Raw genomic sequence first — 19,801 nt, 5'->3', positions numbered from 1 at the left:
AAATTCTGTAGTGGCTGTCATGTTGGATGATAGCATTACTTTAATGTTGATAATGACATTTAACTGTCAAAGTATGAATGCAAGTTCGCAAAAGAAATTAAAAATAAAAGTTGATTTTACTTCATGTTAAACAGCAGAGAACTACATCAGCTGTGCTTTAAGTTAAGGAAAAGTTAAGGAAAACATTGTTTTTGCATTTTTATTAAGACATTTGTGGGATTTTTTTGCTGAGGCAAAACGTTAGCCTAATGCTAACATTAGCTAAATAACTTTGTTGTCATCATGGAAATAATAAAACATTTCAGAACCAATGCATATAACAAACACCACCTCTTTGCCAATACAAATTTAATTTACTGTTTAGTTTTTCAGCCCCATTCAAGGTAAAGTTGATCTCTGGTTTAACTTTTTAAATAAGAACAAAAAGAAGGTGACGGTTAGCCTCAACTGAACACAAGAGAGCTAAAATAATGCCAATAATGCCTGATAATGATAGCAGAGGACGACATTCAATGTGTTTTGGGATACCAAGTATCATATAAAGATGGAGGAATACCATAATTGTTTTGTTAGTGAAATTGGTGTTTTTTTTTCTGTGCTAGCTTAACCAAAACTTTAGCTGAAGGCTAATGCTAGCAAACTAGCTCAGTTGTCATTAGTGATGGTCCTCTGATACCCGAGGCTTCGACACATGCGCTGTAGCTCATGAAGCAAACGTATCGAGCCACTGTGCCGAGGCGTGGTTTGGTCACGTGACTCGTGACGTTTGAATCACTTCAGTGACGTTTGAAGACTCAACTGCTTCGAATCACCTGATTGGTTCGGTTTGTTATGTGAATCGCTCAGCGGGATCGAGTGTTCCGGGATAGGAGATCCCTATTTAGTGTTGTTCATTTGAATTGTTTTTCGCAGAATAGATTGTTTTTTTTGCTGTTGTTTTTGCTTTGAGAGTTAGTAGTATGTCAGATTTCGTATTTCGTAGAGAATAGATAGATAGATAGATAGATAGATAGATAGATAGATAGATTATATATATATATATATATATATATATATATATATATATATATATATATATATATATATATTCCCAACTCACCACCCCCATGCTACAACACCTGGCACAGAACCTTGTCAGGTGCTCAGCTGACAGACTACAAACCAAAGAAAAGAACAGTTCACTGACTGTTGCTACACTTGTGGCTCTGCAGTTCAAAACTTTTGGATTCACCAATCAGAGTGGCAGCCAGTGTGAAAGAACGTTTAATAACAGAATGCACAACAATTAACATAAAGAATACCAAGCAGCAGTCATCTACGTCACAAGCACCACCACAGCCTCGTCCTCCACCACCAGCAGCACCTTCCACAGGTATTTTTTTTTTCTCTTCTGAATAGGGAATGACTGACATTTCTGGTGATGATGATGATGATGATCTTCAATATTTTTCAGTTCAACTGTGGAGCCTATTAGACGAAGATGCAAGTAGAGCCTGGCAAATGCAAAGCGCCACAGCGAATGCAATTGTAGAAAGAACGGCAGACCCACTGGCTTACTGGGCAACCCACAAAACTGTTTACCCAAACTTGTACAATGGAGCCAAACATTTCCTGTGTACCTCAGCCTCATCTGTGCCGTGTGAACAGGTTTTTTTTTCTAAGGCTGGGGAGATAGTGAGTAAAAGAAGGAACTGCTTGAGTTCCAAACAATGTTCCCTGTAATTTTCCTTAGTGTGAGCAAACACACAAACTCCCTGAGCGTCCCTTGGACCACTGTGAGCAACATCAGACGTGTGCACTGTGGTCACACCAGCATCACATCCATTCAAGTTACATGGTTCATTAAAAGAATCAAATTACAGCATTTACATTTCTGTTAAAACACTTTGTCAACAGGAGCCAGTTGAAGGCTGCAGTGATTTTAGTGACACTACAATGTATAAGAGTGAAGTTATTGAATATTTGTCTCTCTTTACTGTTGCATTGGTTTTGCAAATTGCAGACGGACCCTGTTCACTCCATAGACACCAATGTTATTCCTGTAGCTTGAAAGACAGCTACTTTTGATAAAACTGGGCTTGTAGCACATTGTCTACCTTACAACGATGGGAAAGAGGCACCGTTTATGTTTTGACAACCTATATCTAACGAGTTATTGATGCTGGAAGTCTGAATCTGTGAATATCTTTCCAACTTTACTGAACTTGGGGCCACTACCACCTAAGGAGTGATATATTTAATTTTGAATAAAGCCTTTAGCCATACTTAAAGCTTTAAGTGCTTTATTAACACGGAACTAAAAATTTTGTATTGTTTTATTATCACAGGTTCTGTCTGAAAAGAGGTGGCATCATTTTAAACAGTGAAATCAAACTAACAAAATATAATGACCAACCAGTGAGTAATACTGGATTCTGCAAAAACATAAACAACTTTTTTTAAAAAAAATCTAAATCTTATCTTAACACAGTTAATGTATTAACTTATTTTTGTGTGTATGCATGTATTTATTGATTTATTTAGTACTGTTAACATATCAGAGTTCTGAGTGAGTTTTTCTTAAGATAGGCAAAGGCCACTTATTGATTACATATAGGCTGTTAAATGTTTATTAAAAACTAAAAAGCATTAAAAAAAAAAAACAACTTAGGCATTTATTGAGTCACTAAAATACTGTAGAGTACAGACCACATCAGCATGATTATAAGCATCCTCTGGTAAATGAACAACCAGATACTGATGTCTCTCACCATATGGACTTCAGGAGATGATTAGATGATGATAAACTGTGACCTACTGGTTGGGTTCTCTCTGTTCTCATGTTTCTTACATGTTTGTCTCCTGACAGCCGGGTCATAATGTTTTTTGAGCAACACACCATACTATGACGTTTTTACAATGATGGTTCTACTATGGAACCAGTTTGACATGTTCAGGTGTTCTTTGTGTGAAAACTCAGAGATTTCAGGTATCAGAAGGTGGTTTTCAACTTTCTTTGTTAACTTTCTGCTTCAACTTTAAACTAAATTTCCTTGACTAACCCCGCCCTCTGGACTTCCAGGAAGCTGTGTTCCTATTGGCTGTCCAGGTGGCTGCTAGGTGTTATCAGGAACACCTGAGCAGCTCAGTGTCTTCCTGCTTTATTTAGCTGCAGACAAACATTTCCTCTGCTTCTCTTCACCAGTGAACTGGGTTTGGCTCCATTGCTTTAGTTTGTTCTTTAGGCGTTGGCTTGCAGCTTCCAGCAGTAAAATCGTCTTTAATGTGTTTCTTGGTGTGTTTTAGGGCTTTGTACTGGATAGTTGTCTTGGTAAATGTGGTTCTTTAGCCACAGTTAGCACATGGTGCTAATGTGTGTAGTGATTAGTGGATTTGGTGCAGCTGAGTTGTGTCTTTATCTTGGCTGTAGTGAGTCTTCAGAGGTTTTTGGTCAGACACATTCTGTATTCTTGTTTGTGAACCAGCGTTAGTTGTCCAGAAGGTAAGAGTTCCTGTCCTGATTCTCTGTTCTCAGAGGTTCTCTGGTAGGCTGCAGGAGACTTTAGTGTTTGGGTTGTGCTAGTTTGGTTTTTGTATGGTTTCATTTGGACGACTATCTTGAGGCTCCTCCATGTGGTTTAGTGAGGTTTTCTGTAACAGTTCTACAAAGCAACCTGCAGCAGAAGAGACTTTGAGAGTTTTTAGGAAGTTCTGGAGACCAGACTTTAGAGCAGCAGAAACATTTGTCAGCAGTTTAAGCAGGAGAAGGTGAGCTTCAGAGTAGAAATGAGACAGAAACCTTCTTGACCCGTGTGGTGAGGTCCTGTATCAAGAGTTTGAGCAGGTTGTGAAGAGTCTGTAGTTCTTTGGTCTGAAAGCACAAGAAGAGTCGACTCATTAAAGGAGAAAACAGGAGATATTGTTGGTTCTTCTGTCACTCTGCAGTTTCCTTAGACTGAATATCCAGTTTATATTTTAAATGATTTCCCATGTGAGCCCAAGAAGACTTCAATAAACTCCCTCCATCCCCTGGACACAACATATTTTATTACCATGTTAAATGTTTTTTTTTTTTTTTTTTTTTTTTTAAATGTTTTTGAGTTTTAATCATAGTTTTTTCTCTTTGCTTGTTTAGTTTTGTCATATGTGTAAAAGGTGCTAAACAAATAAAGTTGAATTGATAAACTGAATAATTGACTAACTCATGATTGTGACAACAGAAGTATTTTCATTGTGATTTAAGGGTTTATTTCATTTTTAAGGTTGGGGTTAAAATCTTGACAGAAAAAGAAGAATAAAGAAATAAACTACATAACAAAAAGCAATTAAATCAAACAAAAAAATTAATACAATAAAACTTTTAAAAAGTTTTATTGTTAAAAAGATTTAAGAAATTTAAGATGTAATTTTCTAATTAAACATTTCTTTTTAAGGGTTTAATAATCTAATTAAATGTTTTGCATTTTTTAAAATGTTTAATATTCTTGTTTAATTTTGTTTTTTAAGTGTTTAATTATGGAAAATATTTTATCTGTAATTTTTAATATTTGTATTTTAAAAATTTTGTTTAATTTCATAATGACATGTATTGTATGTTGTTGAATTATCTAATTCAATATTTTGTCTGTTTAATAGAGTTAAACATTAAATACAATTAAATTATATGTACATATACCACCTTTTAATGTTTAGTTTTCTTTTTAAATGCTTCATTGTATTTTCTGTTTAATTCCCATTTGAAGTTTTATTGTCTTTATGATGTAATTTTCTAATTAAACATTTAATTTTTTTTAATTAAATGTTTTGTCCTTTTAAGGGTTTAATAATCTGATTAAATGTTTTGCATTTTTAAAAATGTTGAACATTCTTCTTGTTTAATTGTATTTTTTAAATGTTTAATGATGGAAAATACTTTATCTGTAATTTCTAATATTTGTATTTTAAAAATTTTGTTTAATTTCATAATGACATGTATTGTATCGTGTTGAATGATCTCATTCGATATTTTGTCTGTTTAATATAATTTAATGTAATTTAATGTTTAACTCTATTAAACAGACAAAATATCGAATGAGATCATTCAACACGATACAATACATGTCATTATGAAATTAAACAAAATTTTTAAAATACAAATATTAGAAATTACAGATAAAGTATTTTCCATCATTAAACATTTAAAAAATACAATTAAACAAGAAGAATGTTCAACATTTTTAAAAATGCAAAACATTTCATCAGATTATTAAACCCTTAAAAAGACAGAACATGGGTACTCGTATAGCTCAACGGGTTAAGCAGGTGATCTATGTACAGAGGCTGGTCCCTGACGCAGCGTCCCGGGTTCGAGTCCCGCTAGTGGCCCTTTGCTGCAAGTCTTTCCCCGACTCTTGTCCCCCGTTTCTTGTCTGTCTCTCACTACACCTATCCAATAAAAAGACAAAACATTTAATAAAAAAATTAAATGTTTAATTAGAAAATTATATCTTAAAGACAATAAAAGTTCAAATAGGAATTACACTGAAAATACAATGAAGGATTTAAAAAGAAAATTAAACATTAAAAGGTGGTAAAACATTTAAAAAGAGAAACCTTAAAGATTTAATCGAAACATTAACAGACTGTCTGAAGGTTCAAACTAACAGAGAACTACTCAAGAACTTTTAAGATATCAGTCCTCAGACTGTGTGAAGGTTCAAACTAATAGAGAAGTACTCAGGAACTTAGAAGATATCAGTCCTTGGACTGTCTGGAAGTTCAATCTAACAGAGATCTACTGTGGGACTTAGAAAATTTCAGCCCTCAGACTGTGTGAAAGCTCAGGTCCTGAGGACTCGGGAGGTCTGGAGGCTTGGAAAGTCTTGGAACTGAGGGTTCAACCCTCCAGCACAAAGGCTAAAGTCCAACCTCCTGAGAAAAACGATCGAGTCGAGACTCAAGTTAAAAAAAACTCGAAAATGGCAAAAAAATAGATGATAAATGTGCAAAAAAAAAAAAAAAAAGTATCGCTTGCAGCTTAGAGGGAACAGTGGTCCCAAAACTGTTGATAAATTATTTCTCAATAAAACCTCATAACCAGTTACATAAGCACACCCTCTTTACTGACCTCTTTACCAATAAACCCCAAGACATACTTTGCCAAAATCCATAATAATCCATAAAATCTTTATTTGCACCAGCCCCATGTGAAAATGACATCAGTCTGTATTTGTAGAGCATCTCATGAATGTAGCAGCACCGTTTAAATGTTTCATAACACAGAATATAAGCAAAGAGTATATAGGGATACAGACAAACATGGGAAATAAGAAACGTGCTCTTCAATAGTTATTGTCATTATTATTACTAGTAATATTATTTTTGTGTCCATTACAACCCATACAATCATCTAGTGTAGTCAAACAGGAATGTGTGCATGGCGAATCAAATCCAAAACAATCCATGAACCAACGACCACGTCTTGATTGCACTTCATATTATTGACCACTAGATGTCCTACTCGAGCACTGTGTGTCATTGAGGCCTCGAGTAATGAACCATGTTTTGAATGAAGTGTCGAAGCTTCAACAAAGCCTCGATCAGCCATCACTAGTTGCCATGACTGATACAACAATTGAAACTATTTCAAAACATGGATAGCAAATTTGTATTAGGATACTGTGTTTCATGTGAAGATTGTCAAGAAATTTATGTTTTTGTCACGGTGTAAGTAATTTTAGAGAACCCCAGAGAGACCACACAGAACAGCGGGAAGCAGGTTTAACTGAATTTATTACAGAATAATTTTACAATCGCCAGATAGAGGAGGACAGGGTCAGGCTCCAGAGAGCAGCAGTCCATATAACCACGTTGGCCGGTCGGTGCAGTCCTGGCAGGAGGGAAGGCTCCACGCCCTGACTTCAGCTAGGGCGGCAGGGGTCCAGTCCTTCACAAGGACGACAGGTTGCTCCAGCGGCTGTCGGGCTTCACGGGGCTGAGGGCCTCCAACCTTGTCCTGGCACTGTGCAGTACAATCCGCTGTCCCCTGTCGTGTGAAGCCAGTCTTTATGGCAGCCGATGGAAATGCCCTACAGGTGTGGGGCTCCCGCAGCTGTGACCAATCACCTGATCAGCAGCTGCAGAGAGCCCCACAGACCGGCGACACACCGGCAGGGGAACGGCGACCGACAGAGGGCCGGGGCTTAGCCCAGCCTGTGACAGTTTTGCCAGTTTAATCAAAATGTTAATACAATCAAGATATGTTCAGTTGTTTTGTTTTTCTTAAAATTAACTGCCATTTTATCTACTATTTAATTATTGAGTTATAATGAAAATATATTCACTGATGAGGCAGAAGATAAAGAGATGTGAATGTCATAGTTTAGATTTACTGTAGTGCCTCTTGTATAATGAGAAAGATTTACAGGCGTGTCTGCTGAGTTATGCTAGTGAATTCTGCAGCATGGCTTTGTTTCTTCCACAGTTTATTTACTGTGGAAGATTGTTCCTCATTCACTGTGTTAAATCCTTTGGTCATTATTTTCTGCCATTTATTTTTCTTTATTTTTTTATAATATATTGGTGTTTATTTTATCTCTTCTTCAAATTCCCAAAGTAACTAAGTGAATATTGCAACAACCATTAAGTATCAACGATTAATAGTATGAAAAATATTGAGCATTAATTGGGTGTTAAGATGCTAGAAGGTCCTGGGTTTGCATCCCAGCCTGGGATCTTTCTGTATGGAGTCTACATGTTCTCCCTGTGTGGGTTTTCTCCAGGTTCTCCAGCTTCCTCCCACAGTCTAAAGACATGCTGAGGTTAACTGGTGATTCTAATTTGTTTGTAGGTGTGAATGTGAGCGTGTTGGTTGCCTGTCTCTCTAGTCTCTCTATATGTAGCCCTGTGATAGGCTGTTACTGGTCCAGGGTGTCTCCTGCCTTCACCTAAGTCAGCTGGGATATACTCCAATTACTGTTAAACAGTGGTGGTTGTCATGGTAACAGAAGCTGTGTTGGCTTTTGGAGACACTTCCAGTACCAGGGCTAGAGTTATTGATTATTTAGATAACAGAATGCCAGAAAATATAATAAAATGTCCCACAGACCAAGGTGACATGTGTAGATGTTTTATTATGCCCTACCAGTGGTCTACAGTCCAATTCATAATTGATAATGCCATTTTAAAAGGAAACTGACTTTAATTATGAAATAGTTGATGATTCAACTAATAGACTTCTAATTGCAGCTTATTACTTTAACATAGTTCCCCCTTTTTAAGTCTCACTGTCAGTGTTGTGTGAAACCAGTTGATAACTACATAATAATGACAGTTATACCTCACAATATGCTGATTTTTTTGAGAAGATGAGAGAGGCTTTTGTGGGTAAGAAAACAAAAGGACTGCTGCTACACATGAAGCAGCCGAGGAACCATCCCAGGGTTTGGATTTACAGATGCTGCATTCCTCATTTTGATTACAGGTATATTTTGTTTTGAGCAAGTATTACACAGTGAACTAAATTAAACTGTACCAGCTCTGGATGACCTGAACAACTGAAAAAAAAAAATCTGTATTAGACAATTGAAGAAGCACCTTTTGAATGATGTCACTGTAGAATGGAAGAAGCACTATTTGAATATAAATTGCAGCTTTCTTGAGAGAGCACCAGTTCTATGGCATTTACTTTTGGATAATTAAGACAATTTACTAGAAGTGGTATACTGAATCTCTTAACAGGTTAATTTTAGCCAAATCTGCGTGGGTTTCAGTAGGGTATCATTTGTAATTTCTAACCCTTTTCTGAAGAAAGCGTGGATATATTTAGCTTGTTAGCACACTCAGATAGTTAGCATGTACCCGTATCCACAGGTTAAGCTGATTTAATATACTGAAAATATTCACTTTTTATGTTGATTTATAATCTATTTGGGCTAATAGGGCAAGCAGATAGAGAACACTCAGGCCTACTTAGTTTATCTCAAGATAATGTGCATTTTTTCCCACCGTGCGACCGATCGATTGGTTGAAGAGTATGTACAATTTCTTTGCTTGAATATTGCCCTACTGCACACATAGAACGGACAGCTATATGTACTGGATTATCACAGACTTTTCCTTTAATAGAACTGAAATGCAGCATCTTATGCACCTTTAAAGAGACAGCCACTGAAAGTTCAATGTGACAATAAATGAGGTCGTAACCCTGACAGAGGAAATAACCTAAATGTGGGGAAACTTGGAGGTGTGGGTTTGAGTACAACCAAGGACGAGCTGATATAGAAAGACAGATGGTTTTGTACGTGTAGCTCAGTCTATCTAATGTTCAGAAATAGCTGTGGTTTTCACAGGAAGTACATGTAAACTGTCCACACAGTAGGAACACAGTAGCAGCAAAACAACTCTACATTCAAGAGCAAGTGATTAAAGACACTTTTATATTTGACAAAGGAATATTTCAGACACAGAGTCTAATTGAAAAGCAAATGACAGTAACCACACTTTTAAACCTTTAGTTCTTTCTGCATTTGTCACTAAAATTGGTAATGCTGCAGCATTATCGAGGCTTGAATACTGAACTTCAATTACAAGTAAAGTTTACGGATTCATCGTCATTACAGGTCAAACTCCCATCACAGTGTCTGTTATTAATGATTCCTATACACATAAAAAATCTGTCACTTCACACAATTTTTGCTTTTCATTTTACAACTTTTTTTCCCAGCTGCCAAAATGTAACTTCTTTTTATAGCCTTTTTTTCCACACCTGAATTTCCCACCATACATATTGTAAACGTTATAAATTCCTTACAGAGCTGGTCTATGCTCACTGTTTCCTCAGTTTGTTGACTGTTGAGTAGAGCGGTTCCCCTGTAGGTCCTGATGGTTGACTCACAGCCGAGTCGGTTGGACTTCGGCTGCACTTAACAGTGGAGTATTGGCAGGCAGAGGAGCTCGGTTTGGGGATCAGCGCCTCTCTTCCAGCTCTGTCAGGGCTGCTTTGAAAGTGGATGGTGGAGTAGTGCAGTGAGGGAGTCGGGTTTGCAGGAAGGTTGGCAGTGACGTAAATTGTATTCATTTCATTTTCTGAGTCTGGAATCTGGAGGCGCTCCTGAATCTCTTCAATGATATTATTCTTTCAGAGAAGAGTGAAAAATACAGTGTGAGCAGTGTCTATTAAAAACTGTAGTCATTGTACAATTTAGATACAATTAAATGACAAACTGTTTAATAGCTGACAACTTGAATTCCAGGTTTTTACTGAGTACAGTACTGATCAATACACCATACAGCCGCCATATACCTACACACACACACACTCACACACAGACACACACAGACACACACACACACAGACACACACACACACACACACACACATAATAAATGTGCACTACCATTCAAAAGTTGTAGAACACCCCAATTTTTCCAATTTTTTGTTGGAAATTCTGCATGTTAATGTCTCATTGTACTCTAAAATGAAAGCATAGAACAAATAAACAAATGAAGTTTGAAAAAAAAAATCTATTTCCATCAATCCATCCATTTTCTTCCATTTATCTTGGGCCGGGTCGCGGAGGCAGCAGGCGAAGCAGGTCGTTCCAGACGTCCCTCCCCTCAGCAATGCTTTCCAGGTCTTCTTGGGGGAATCCTGAGGCATTCCCAGGCCAGACAAGATATATAATCCCTCCAGGAAGTTCTGGGTCTGCCCTGTAGTCTCCTGCCAGGCGGACATGTTCGGAAAATCTCCAAAGGAAGTTTTTCCAGAGGCATCGGAATCAGATCTCCAAACCACCTCAACTGGCTCCTTTTGATGCGAAGAAGCAGCAGCTCTACTCTGAGCTCCCTCCTGATGTCTGCAGACAGAGGAGGTTAGAAGGAATCTAGAAAAGTTGGGACACCTGTAGGATTTGATAGCACCAACTTTCAAGGCTTGATCAACCTCCATTGCTGCCGAACAGCTTTAAGTTGTTAATCTATTTCTAGTTCGCTGAAAAAGGCCTTTTTGTATAATCCTGAAATGAACATTTTTTTTTAGTTTTGGGTAACCTTACCTTTTTTTTTTACCCTCTGGCAGTTCTTTTTGTACCATTTCAAACTCTTCATTGGACTTGAACTACTTGATTTTCAATTAGAAATTGAAAAATTGGGGTGTTCTAAAACTTATGACCAGTAGTGTATATAAAATGTTAAAGCACCTGCTCAGGGCAGTGTTCGTGAAAGCCAATGCGTCATTCTTCCACGCTGCTAGCCACAATGCATTTTACACACTAACCTCTTTGGGATACATTTCTGCTGCTGCATTTGTGTTGTGTTTTGGAGCTGACCATCCTGCCAAAAGCATAAACAAAGAAAAAAGTAAACAATAAACAAACAAGCCACCAAGTTGACTCATTTCACCCCTTTTCATCAAACTGAGCAACAGCTACTTTTTTGTCTACTTCATTTACCACCAGCTAAAGCCTACAGATCATTTTTCAGTCTGTTTTTTTTAAAAATCTATAACTTTCACTTCAAATACCCCACAAATTATGAAAGATGATCAACCTCCAGACTTGAAAAAAGTCCTCTCTAGACACTGCTAACGTCATAACACTGTCTGCAACGGCTTATTTTCCACATAACCTGTACAAGACTGGGAAGTTGTGTGAGTGTGGTGTTGTGTGTAACTGCAGCATGCCTGTATGTGTGCATGTCATACAAATAAATACTAAATGTTCTTACGTTTGTAGATAAAGATCAGAAGTGCTACAAACAGCATCAGCAGCATCAGCAGCACAGCTACACAGGAGATCACAGCAAAGATAAACTGAAATCTATCTGCAAGACAAACCACACAGGAAAGAAATGATCCAGCACAGTCAACACGACATTATCATCCACCCCACTCTGCGCTGACAAGTTTACCAACAACTTATAGAAAATGAATGTTATACAGCGCAATACCAGTTTTCCACTGCTAAATCTACTCTTACCATGACTCTGAGGAGGTACAGTTGCAGGTACAGGAGCTGTGGATGTTGCTGATGATACTGAAAGCAAACAAATTTACATTTGAGTTAGATAATAAATCATTTAAAATCTACTATAAAATTAGAAATCAAAAAGAGCAATTTTTAAAACATTTTTTGAAAAAAATTGAAAAAACTACTTTATTTTTTAGTTCTCCCTTTGTCCCTCTGACATGTTTGTTAATTTAAATAAATATGCTTCTGCTTTCACTGCTAACTCTTCCTTGCACAGACTAAAGCACATGTTGAATATAAACACAATACAAATTTATAAAAATACAGATCAGTCCTGCACATAAAATTGAATCGGAGTAAATTCTTTCAAGCTGTTTTTGTTGCAGAAGGCTGATATTGTTCTTGCTGGCTCAGTGTCACACATTCATAGCTCACTGGGACACTCAAACAGAACCATTGTGCTTTTAAATGCTTATACATTTGTGTGTTTTTCATAGTTGTGTTTGAAATTATGGCCTATGTGACTTGATAAATAATAGAAATACAGTCAAAGTCAATTTTGGCTAAAATGAAACATTTTTGCAATAGTTTGGCCCGTGCCTGCTTCAAAGGCAGTAAATGCTGTATGTTTGTATTGAGAAAACACTGAATCATTGATGCAGAGTTAGAAAAGTTGTTATAAAATGAAGATTAAGCATTGTGTGATGAAGCACGCTGTGGAAATATTTAGTCATTGTAAGACGACAGTCTTTGATGAAGGTAAAAATAGAGTTCTAGTTTAAATATTTAAAATTAAAATCTGGTTTTGACATGATAGTTCCTCTCAAGCATAAAAAGTTCACTTGTTTTCATGTAACAACTTCCTGTTTTACCACACGTTGAGTTTCGAACCACCACATCCTCGTTTCATGTTAAACCGATTTGCATCTTGAACAGCAGTTTGCAGGAGTTCATTGCTTTCTGTTGCACAGCAAACACCACTATTCATTTAACCCTTTGAATCCCAAGGAGTTTATGGGTTTTTTCTGCTCCAGTTTCATGTTTTTAGTCACTGTGGGCTCATTATTCGGTACAGTATGAAGTGCTGCACCTGTGAGGAAACAACACAACTGTGGCTACAAGTAGTGAGAACTGTGAACACAGGCTGGAGTTCAGTCAAAAAGTCTCTGAATCTTTGTCACTTTACTGTCGGTTGCAGCTAAAACACTAATGGCTTCACAAGTGCAAAAAGGCGAACAGAATTTTTAGTTTTTGCAGAATCTGGTGGAAACAGTTAATTAATGGCACATTGTTAAGCCTTTAATGCACAGTGTGAGTCAAAAGATATTGATATTCTAATGGATTTGTGTCACTTTTGACCCATGTTGGGCATCAAAGGGTTAAATGATACATGTAGAATTGACTCTGAGGTTTTCCAACTGTACGGCACATCAGAGATGAGTAGTTCAACAGGTGAAAAGTAAAAAAAATCTGATGCTTCTTTCTGAGATGTTTATATAGTTTCTGGCTCTGATAAATGGTGTAATTTTGGTGTTTTCTTGAAGGACAACATGCCTTTCAGCAGAATAAAGTCACGATAAAACGTGTGTCCAGCTGTTGTTGTTTTTCTTGTTTTTTTTTACCCAATCTGGTACGAATGGTTTATTTCTTACAAATTATGAAACAAGTCGACCAAAGTCACGTTGATGAAATATTATTTAACCTTAGATTTGGTTACGTTTCCTGACTGAATGGCCCATCACACAAAAGTACTGAAGACTAGTTCAAAATCCAATGGTTCTTTAAGTACTTATAGTTTCTCATTCTGATAAATTGTATAATTAAAAACAAAAAAGACATCATGCCTTTCAAACCTTCCAGCAGGTTTTGGGGTTCAGAGGGTTAAAGCAAAAATAAAACAAATATTCAGCAGTTTTTCTTGCATGGTTGCCAGTCGATAATTGCCTCTGTGCAAAGTGTATCAGGGTCCAATAACATCCACACAGTAAAATGTCATGACTCACCATTCATGAAGAATTTGTGGAGGAACTCCTCTCTGCTTTGTGGGTCAAATTTTTGTACTCCACACCAGTAAGTCCCAGTGTCATTTGTTGTTACTTCTGTTACGCTTATGGTGATTTTTGTCTTTGCTTTGTCATCGAACATGGAAAACCTTGTGTTCAGATGAGGCCCCTTGGTTGTTGCTAGAACTTCACACTCAGATGGACTTTTTCCCTTACAGATAAATTTTGTCAAGTGCCTGCCTAAACGAATCTCCTTGTAACTGCACCAGTATGTGAAGTTCTGTCCAGCAGTTGGGTATCGTGTGAAGAACGTAATATCTGTAGGAAACAATTATATATTTGTATATATATATATATATATATATATATATATATATATATATATATATATATATATATATATATATATATATATATATATATATATATATATGACATTATATATAAATGATAAAACTTCAGAGGTTGAAGATGTGAACTACTTACTTTTAAACATCAGTCTTACTTTTGTGAGTGACACTGTCTGTATTTTCTCTTTCTGACCTGACTTCACTCCATACCAGTAGACACCGTTATCCTGTGAGGACACATTCCTGATGGACACACTGACGCCACGAGCTGTGTCTGAGATTGTGAATCTCCCATTTGACGTCAGAGAAGAGTTTCTTGATAAAATATCTTCACAGGTGGAACGGATGTCTTTGCAGAAAAACATTGACTTGTCTTTGCTTCCTGAGTGATCACATGTGATGGTGGTTTTAGCTCCGCTGAAGAGATGATACTTTACACCTTTTGGGCATTCGTCGTCTGTAAATAAAACAGACAAATAAAACATGCTTAATTAAGCAACGTAATACTGTACTAACACATGGCTGAAATGTATATCATCACACAAGTGGGTGGATAACTGATGTTAGAACTGATATCCACACGTGGACAAAACTGTTGGTATCCCTCAGTTAATGAAAGAAAAACCCACAACATTCACAGAAAGAATTTGAATCTGACAAAAGTAATAATAAATAAAAATTCTATGAAAATTAACCAATGAAAATCAGACATTGCTTTTGAACTGTGGTTTAACAGAATTATTTTAAAAAATAAAATCATGAAACAGGCCTGGACAAAAATGATGGTACCCTTAACTTAATATTTTCTTGCACAACCTTTTGAGGCAATCACTGCAATCCAACCATTTGTGTAACTGTCAGTGAGACTCTGCACCTCTCAGCAGGTATTCTGGTCCACTCCTCATCAGCCGACTGCTCCAGTTGTCTCAGGTTTGAAGGTTCCTTCTCCAGACAGCATGTTTCAGCTCCTTCCACAGATGTTCAATAGGATTTAGATCAGGACTCATAGAGGCCACTTCAGAATAGTCCAATGTTTTCCTCTTAGCCATTCTTGGCTGTTTCTAGCTGTGTGTTTTGGCTCATTATCCTGTTGTAAGACTCATGACCTGCGACTGAGACCAAGCTTTCTGACACTGGGCAGCACATTTCTCTCTAGAATACCTTGATAGTCATGAGATTTCATTGTACCTGCACAGATTCCAGACACCCTGTACCAGATGCAGCAAAGCAGCCCCAGAACATAACAGAACCTCCTCCATGTTCCACAGTAGGGACAGTGTTCTTTTCTTCATATGCTTCATTTTTGCATCTGTGAACATAGAGCTGATGTGCCAGAAAGTTCCACTTTTGTCTCGTCTGTCCATAGGACATTCTCCCAGAAGCTTTGTGGCTTGTCAACATGCAGTTTGGTAAATTCCAGTCTGGCTTTTTTATGATTTGTTTTCAACAATGGTGTCCTCCTTGGTCGTCTCCCATCAAGTCCACTTTGGCTCAAACAATGACGGATGGTGTGATCTGACACTGATGTAGCTTGACCTTGGAGTTCACCTTTAATGTCTTTAGAGGTTGTTCTGGGCTCTTTTCTTATCATTCATATTATCCGTCTCTTCCATTTGTCATCAGTTTTCCTCCTGCAGCCACATCCAGGGAGGTTGGCTACAGTCCCATGGATCTTACATTTCTGAATAATATGTGCAACTGTAGTCACAGGAACATCAAGCTGCTTGGAGATGGTCTTCTAGCCTTTACCTTTAACATGCTGGTCTATAATTTTCTTTCTAATCTCCTGAGACAACTCTCTCCTTGGCTTCCTCTGGTCCATGTTTAGTGTGCTACACACCATGTCACCAAACAGCACAGTGACTACTGTAACCCTATAAATAGACCGACTGACTGATTACAAGTTTGTAGACACCTGTGATGCTAATTAGAGGACACACCTTGATTGAACATGTCCCTGTGGTCACATTATTTTCAGTCTTTTCTAGGGGTACCATCATTTTTATCCAGGCCTGTTTCATGAGTTTATTTTTTAAAATAATTCTGTTGAACCATGGTTCAAAAGCAATGTCTGATTTTCACTGGTTAATTTTCATAGAATTTTTATTTATTATTACTTTTGTCAGATTGAAATTATTTTCTTGACCATTGTGGGTTTTTCTTTCATTAACTGAGGGGTACCAACTATTTTGACCACGTGTGTATGTACATTAATGGTTAAAAATAAAAGTCTTGGTGTTAAAATATGGAATAACCCAAAACTGTGCTGAAAAGCCTTTCTTTGCATATATTTAATCAACAGAGAACTTTTCAGTGAATATCAACTAGTGTTGATAAGATTTTACGTTGTTCAACCAGTCTGATAGTTCTGCAGGCAAGAATCAGCTGCATCACAGACAATTAGCACATTTTTAAATTAATAACTTCACTGGGAATCAGTTAAAACAAAACCAAACAAAAAAAACCCAATATTGATCATCAAAAAATGCTGAATGTTGGATTGCATAATAAACTAAACTGATTATCAGACAAGGCCTTACCATGTATGTCACCATTAAATTGAGATTTTTGTGGATTTGAATTTGGCTAGAAATTGATTTAATTTCTCCCCTTTTTTGGAAGAGAAATGACTGCTGTAGGACTACATCTAATGACAGTCAGTGGATTCATCATTGCAGCTTTACTCAGTGAAGAAGAAATGTCAAAATGATATTTAAAATCTATTTGGAAAAATGGAATCAAACAAAATGACTGAAGTTATTACTTTCTTTAAATTTAAGTTAATTTTTTGTTTATTTGATCTGTGCTGTGTTGTTAATTTTAGTTATAATTTTAAATGAAATTAATAGAAAATAAGCACCTCTTACCAACTTCAAATTTCAGCTCCACTGTCTCAGGTGATGAACTAGACTGTGAGTTGCATTGGTGCTTCCATAAGTCCCCATGTTGCTTGACGATCACCTTCAGAGTTCTTATTTTGTCTGGCTGTTTGTCACAGTGATGATCTCTTGGAGTCATTTGATATTTTCCGTTGGTTTTAGGATATGCGCATATGAATTTAGATGATCCGTCTCTGCATTCCTTTGACCGCACCTCCCAACCTGAACACAGACAAAGGCAAATATTCACATCATGTCAGTCGTCTGAAAAACCTTTTCAGTAGTTTCCTAAAAGAGATTTCATTCCATTGACCAGCACCACTGTAGTGTCCTTTAACCAGGCCCATGAATGCATTCAAGCATCAGTCAGTAGGAGACCAACACTCGGGCTGCACAACTAAATGAATATTAATAACCGTCACTATTTTGGCCTCTCATAATTAAATATGGGGCTGCACAGTGGCTTGGTGGTTCACACTGTCACCTTGCATAGAAGATCCCTGACTCACATCCTGGTATTAACAGGATCTTCCTGCATGGAGTCTCCATGTTCTCCTGTACATATGTGGGTTTTCTCCAGGTTCTCCAGCTTCCTCCCACAGTCCAGAAACATGCTGAGGTTAACTGGTGATTCTAAATTGTCTGTAGGTGTGAATGTAAGTGTTATTGTTTGTCTCTATGTGTAGCCCTGTGATAGACTGTTACCTGTCCAGGTGAACCTGTGATAGACTGTTACCTGTCCAGGTGTCTCCTGAATCCACCCTAAATTAGCTGGGATAGACTCCAGCCCCCCATGACCCTGATGAGGATTAAGTGTTGTATAGATAATGGATGGATGAGTGAATAATTAAATATACATGATCAACTCCAATACCACCATTTAAAATGCTCTTCCCACAGAAAACAGTTCATGTAGATGAAGTCACTTTTCAGCTCGTGTAAATCTGACATTAGAATGCCTCATTTCCTTCTTTTTAAAATAAATTTTCTTCCAACACCTGTCAGAGCTGCAGTGCTGCAGGAACTGATGGAGACTAGAGGCTGACCTCTAGTGTCTATTATAGCCTGTATGTAGTCAGCATCAGGAAACTGTTGTCTGCAAACAGATGTTCAGTGAGTGAGGTGTTTTAAATACAATTTTCATTCTATCTGGCCTGCTGTAGATGCACTGAACTAAGGTGAAGAAGAATTTTATTTTAGGATGGATGCAGATGTGTACATTAATGGGAATGTAGCACAGCATAGGAGTTCAAGCAGCAATCAGTTTATTTAAATGTCAAAATGTAATAAAAATATTTTGCCCCTAAAGGCAATGAAAAATCAGGAAAAATCACAATATTAACATGATTGTAATAATTTTCTAATTATGCAACACTAAAATACTTCCTGTTGTATTGTTGTTTTCACAGCCGTCCCTATCTCAAGCAGTCAGTGTTGGGTCTTTATAATTCAAATGAAGAAATTTCTTTCAAGAGTAAAGGAGTCCTAATAAAACATGAAAGCATCTTGTGTTGTTTAATCACTTGCATTAACTGCATTGTCTCTCATACTTCTGTTGTAACATTTTCACAAAAATATTGCTGCTACTGTTAATGCAGCTAGATGTGCTTTTTAAAAAAATATTATGTCCCTTAACATATATAGGCCATAGATGCTGTAATATTATACCAGATGGTCCATTTTATAGTTAAAAAAGACCATGACTTGCGAGAAAAGAAATGTAGGTTGCATTCGATTCAAACCATCGGCTTTCATTGATGCATATTCACTTAATATTAAAAACTATCTGTGTGACAGAGCATTTTTTGAGGGAATTAAATGCAGAAAATACACTACCGTTCAAAAGTTTGGGGTCACCCAGACAATTCCATGTTTTCCAGTAAAACTCCCACTTTTATCCATGTTCTAACATAACTGCACAAGGGTTTTCTAATCATCAATGAGCCTTTCAACACCATTAGCTAACACAATGTAGCATTAGAACACAGGAGTGATGGTTGCTGGAAATGTTCCTCTGTACCCCTATGGAGATATTCCATTAAAAATCAGCTGTTTCCAGCTACAATAGTCATTTACCACATTAACAATGTCTACACTGGATTTATCATTCATTTAATGGTATCTTCACTGAAAAAAACTGCTTTTCTTTTAAAAATAAGGACATTTGTAAGTGACCCCAAACTTTTGAATCACAGTGTATGTATTTGTTTACGTTTTAAAATCCTATTTTGGTTTTTAATTGGTGAACTAGTGCTGCAGGAAGCCTGCTATTGTCACATTTGTTAAAGTAAAAGGTCGTTCAAGAGCAGCAGCTGAAACTACACCACAGGATGTACTGAAACAAGTGGATTCCTTAAAGCAGGGCTGTAGTAGTATCTGTTAGAGTCTAATAGCAGCAGTCACACAGTAATTATGTTTTACCTGTCATCAGTGAGAGGATGAGAAGGAAAAAGCTCTTCATTTTGCTGGTCTTGGATGCTGGAATTTGAAATCTGTGAGGATATTTTTCTTCAGTGGGTAAAGTCAGTTCCTCCTTTCACTGTATGGCTCAGCTCCAGTCTGCACACAAATGTGTTTCCTGAGGTGGTATTTTAGGTCACCTACAAATCCCCCGCCTTCTTTCTTTGTTACAGTGGCACTCGATG

At 37.0% G+C, this 19,801-nt stretch overlaps 1 protein-coding gene across 2 annotated transcripts; it reads right to left on the bottom strand.

The window, feature by feature from the left end:
• Positions 1-9,052: 9,052 nt before the first annotated feature.
• On the bottom strand, positions 9,053-19,714 carry LOC111568417 (uncharacterized). Of its 2 annotated transcripts, none has more exons than XM_023270062.3 (8): positions 19,578-19,714; positions 17,145-17,378; positions 14,414-14,734; positions 13,928-14,245; positions 11,934-11,990; positions 11,683-11,778; positions 11,234-11,289; positions 9,053-10,093 (listed from the first exon to the last, which is right to left on the bottom strand). In XM_023270062.3, exons 1-8 carry the CDS (start codon positions 19,615-19,617, stop codon positions 9,785-9,787), a joined length of 1,431 nt encoding a protein of 476 aa, XP_023125830.2. In that variant the 5' UTR covers positions 19,618-19,714; the 3' UTR covers positions 9,053-9,784. The 2 variants fall into 2 exon arrangements, with proteins under 2 accessions (XP_023125830.2, XP_054866435.1); XM_055010460.1 differs by lacking the exon at positions 9,053-10,093 and adding an exon at positions 10,165-10,814.
• Positions 19,715-19,801: the final 87 nt, after the last annotated feature.

This window comes from Amphiprion ocellaris, chromosome 5, assembly GCF_022539595.1.
Source record: "Amphiprion ocellaris isolate individual 3 ecotype Okinawa chromosome 5, ASM2253959v1, whole genome shotgun sequence".
Classification (NCBI taxonomy): Eukaryota; Metazoa; Chordata; class Actinopteri; family Pomacentridae; genus Amphiprion; species Amphiprion ocellaris.
Note: the sequence above shows the minus strand (reverse complement) of the source record. Positions and strands in the feature narration are given on the sequence as shown.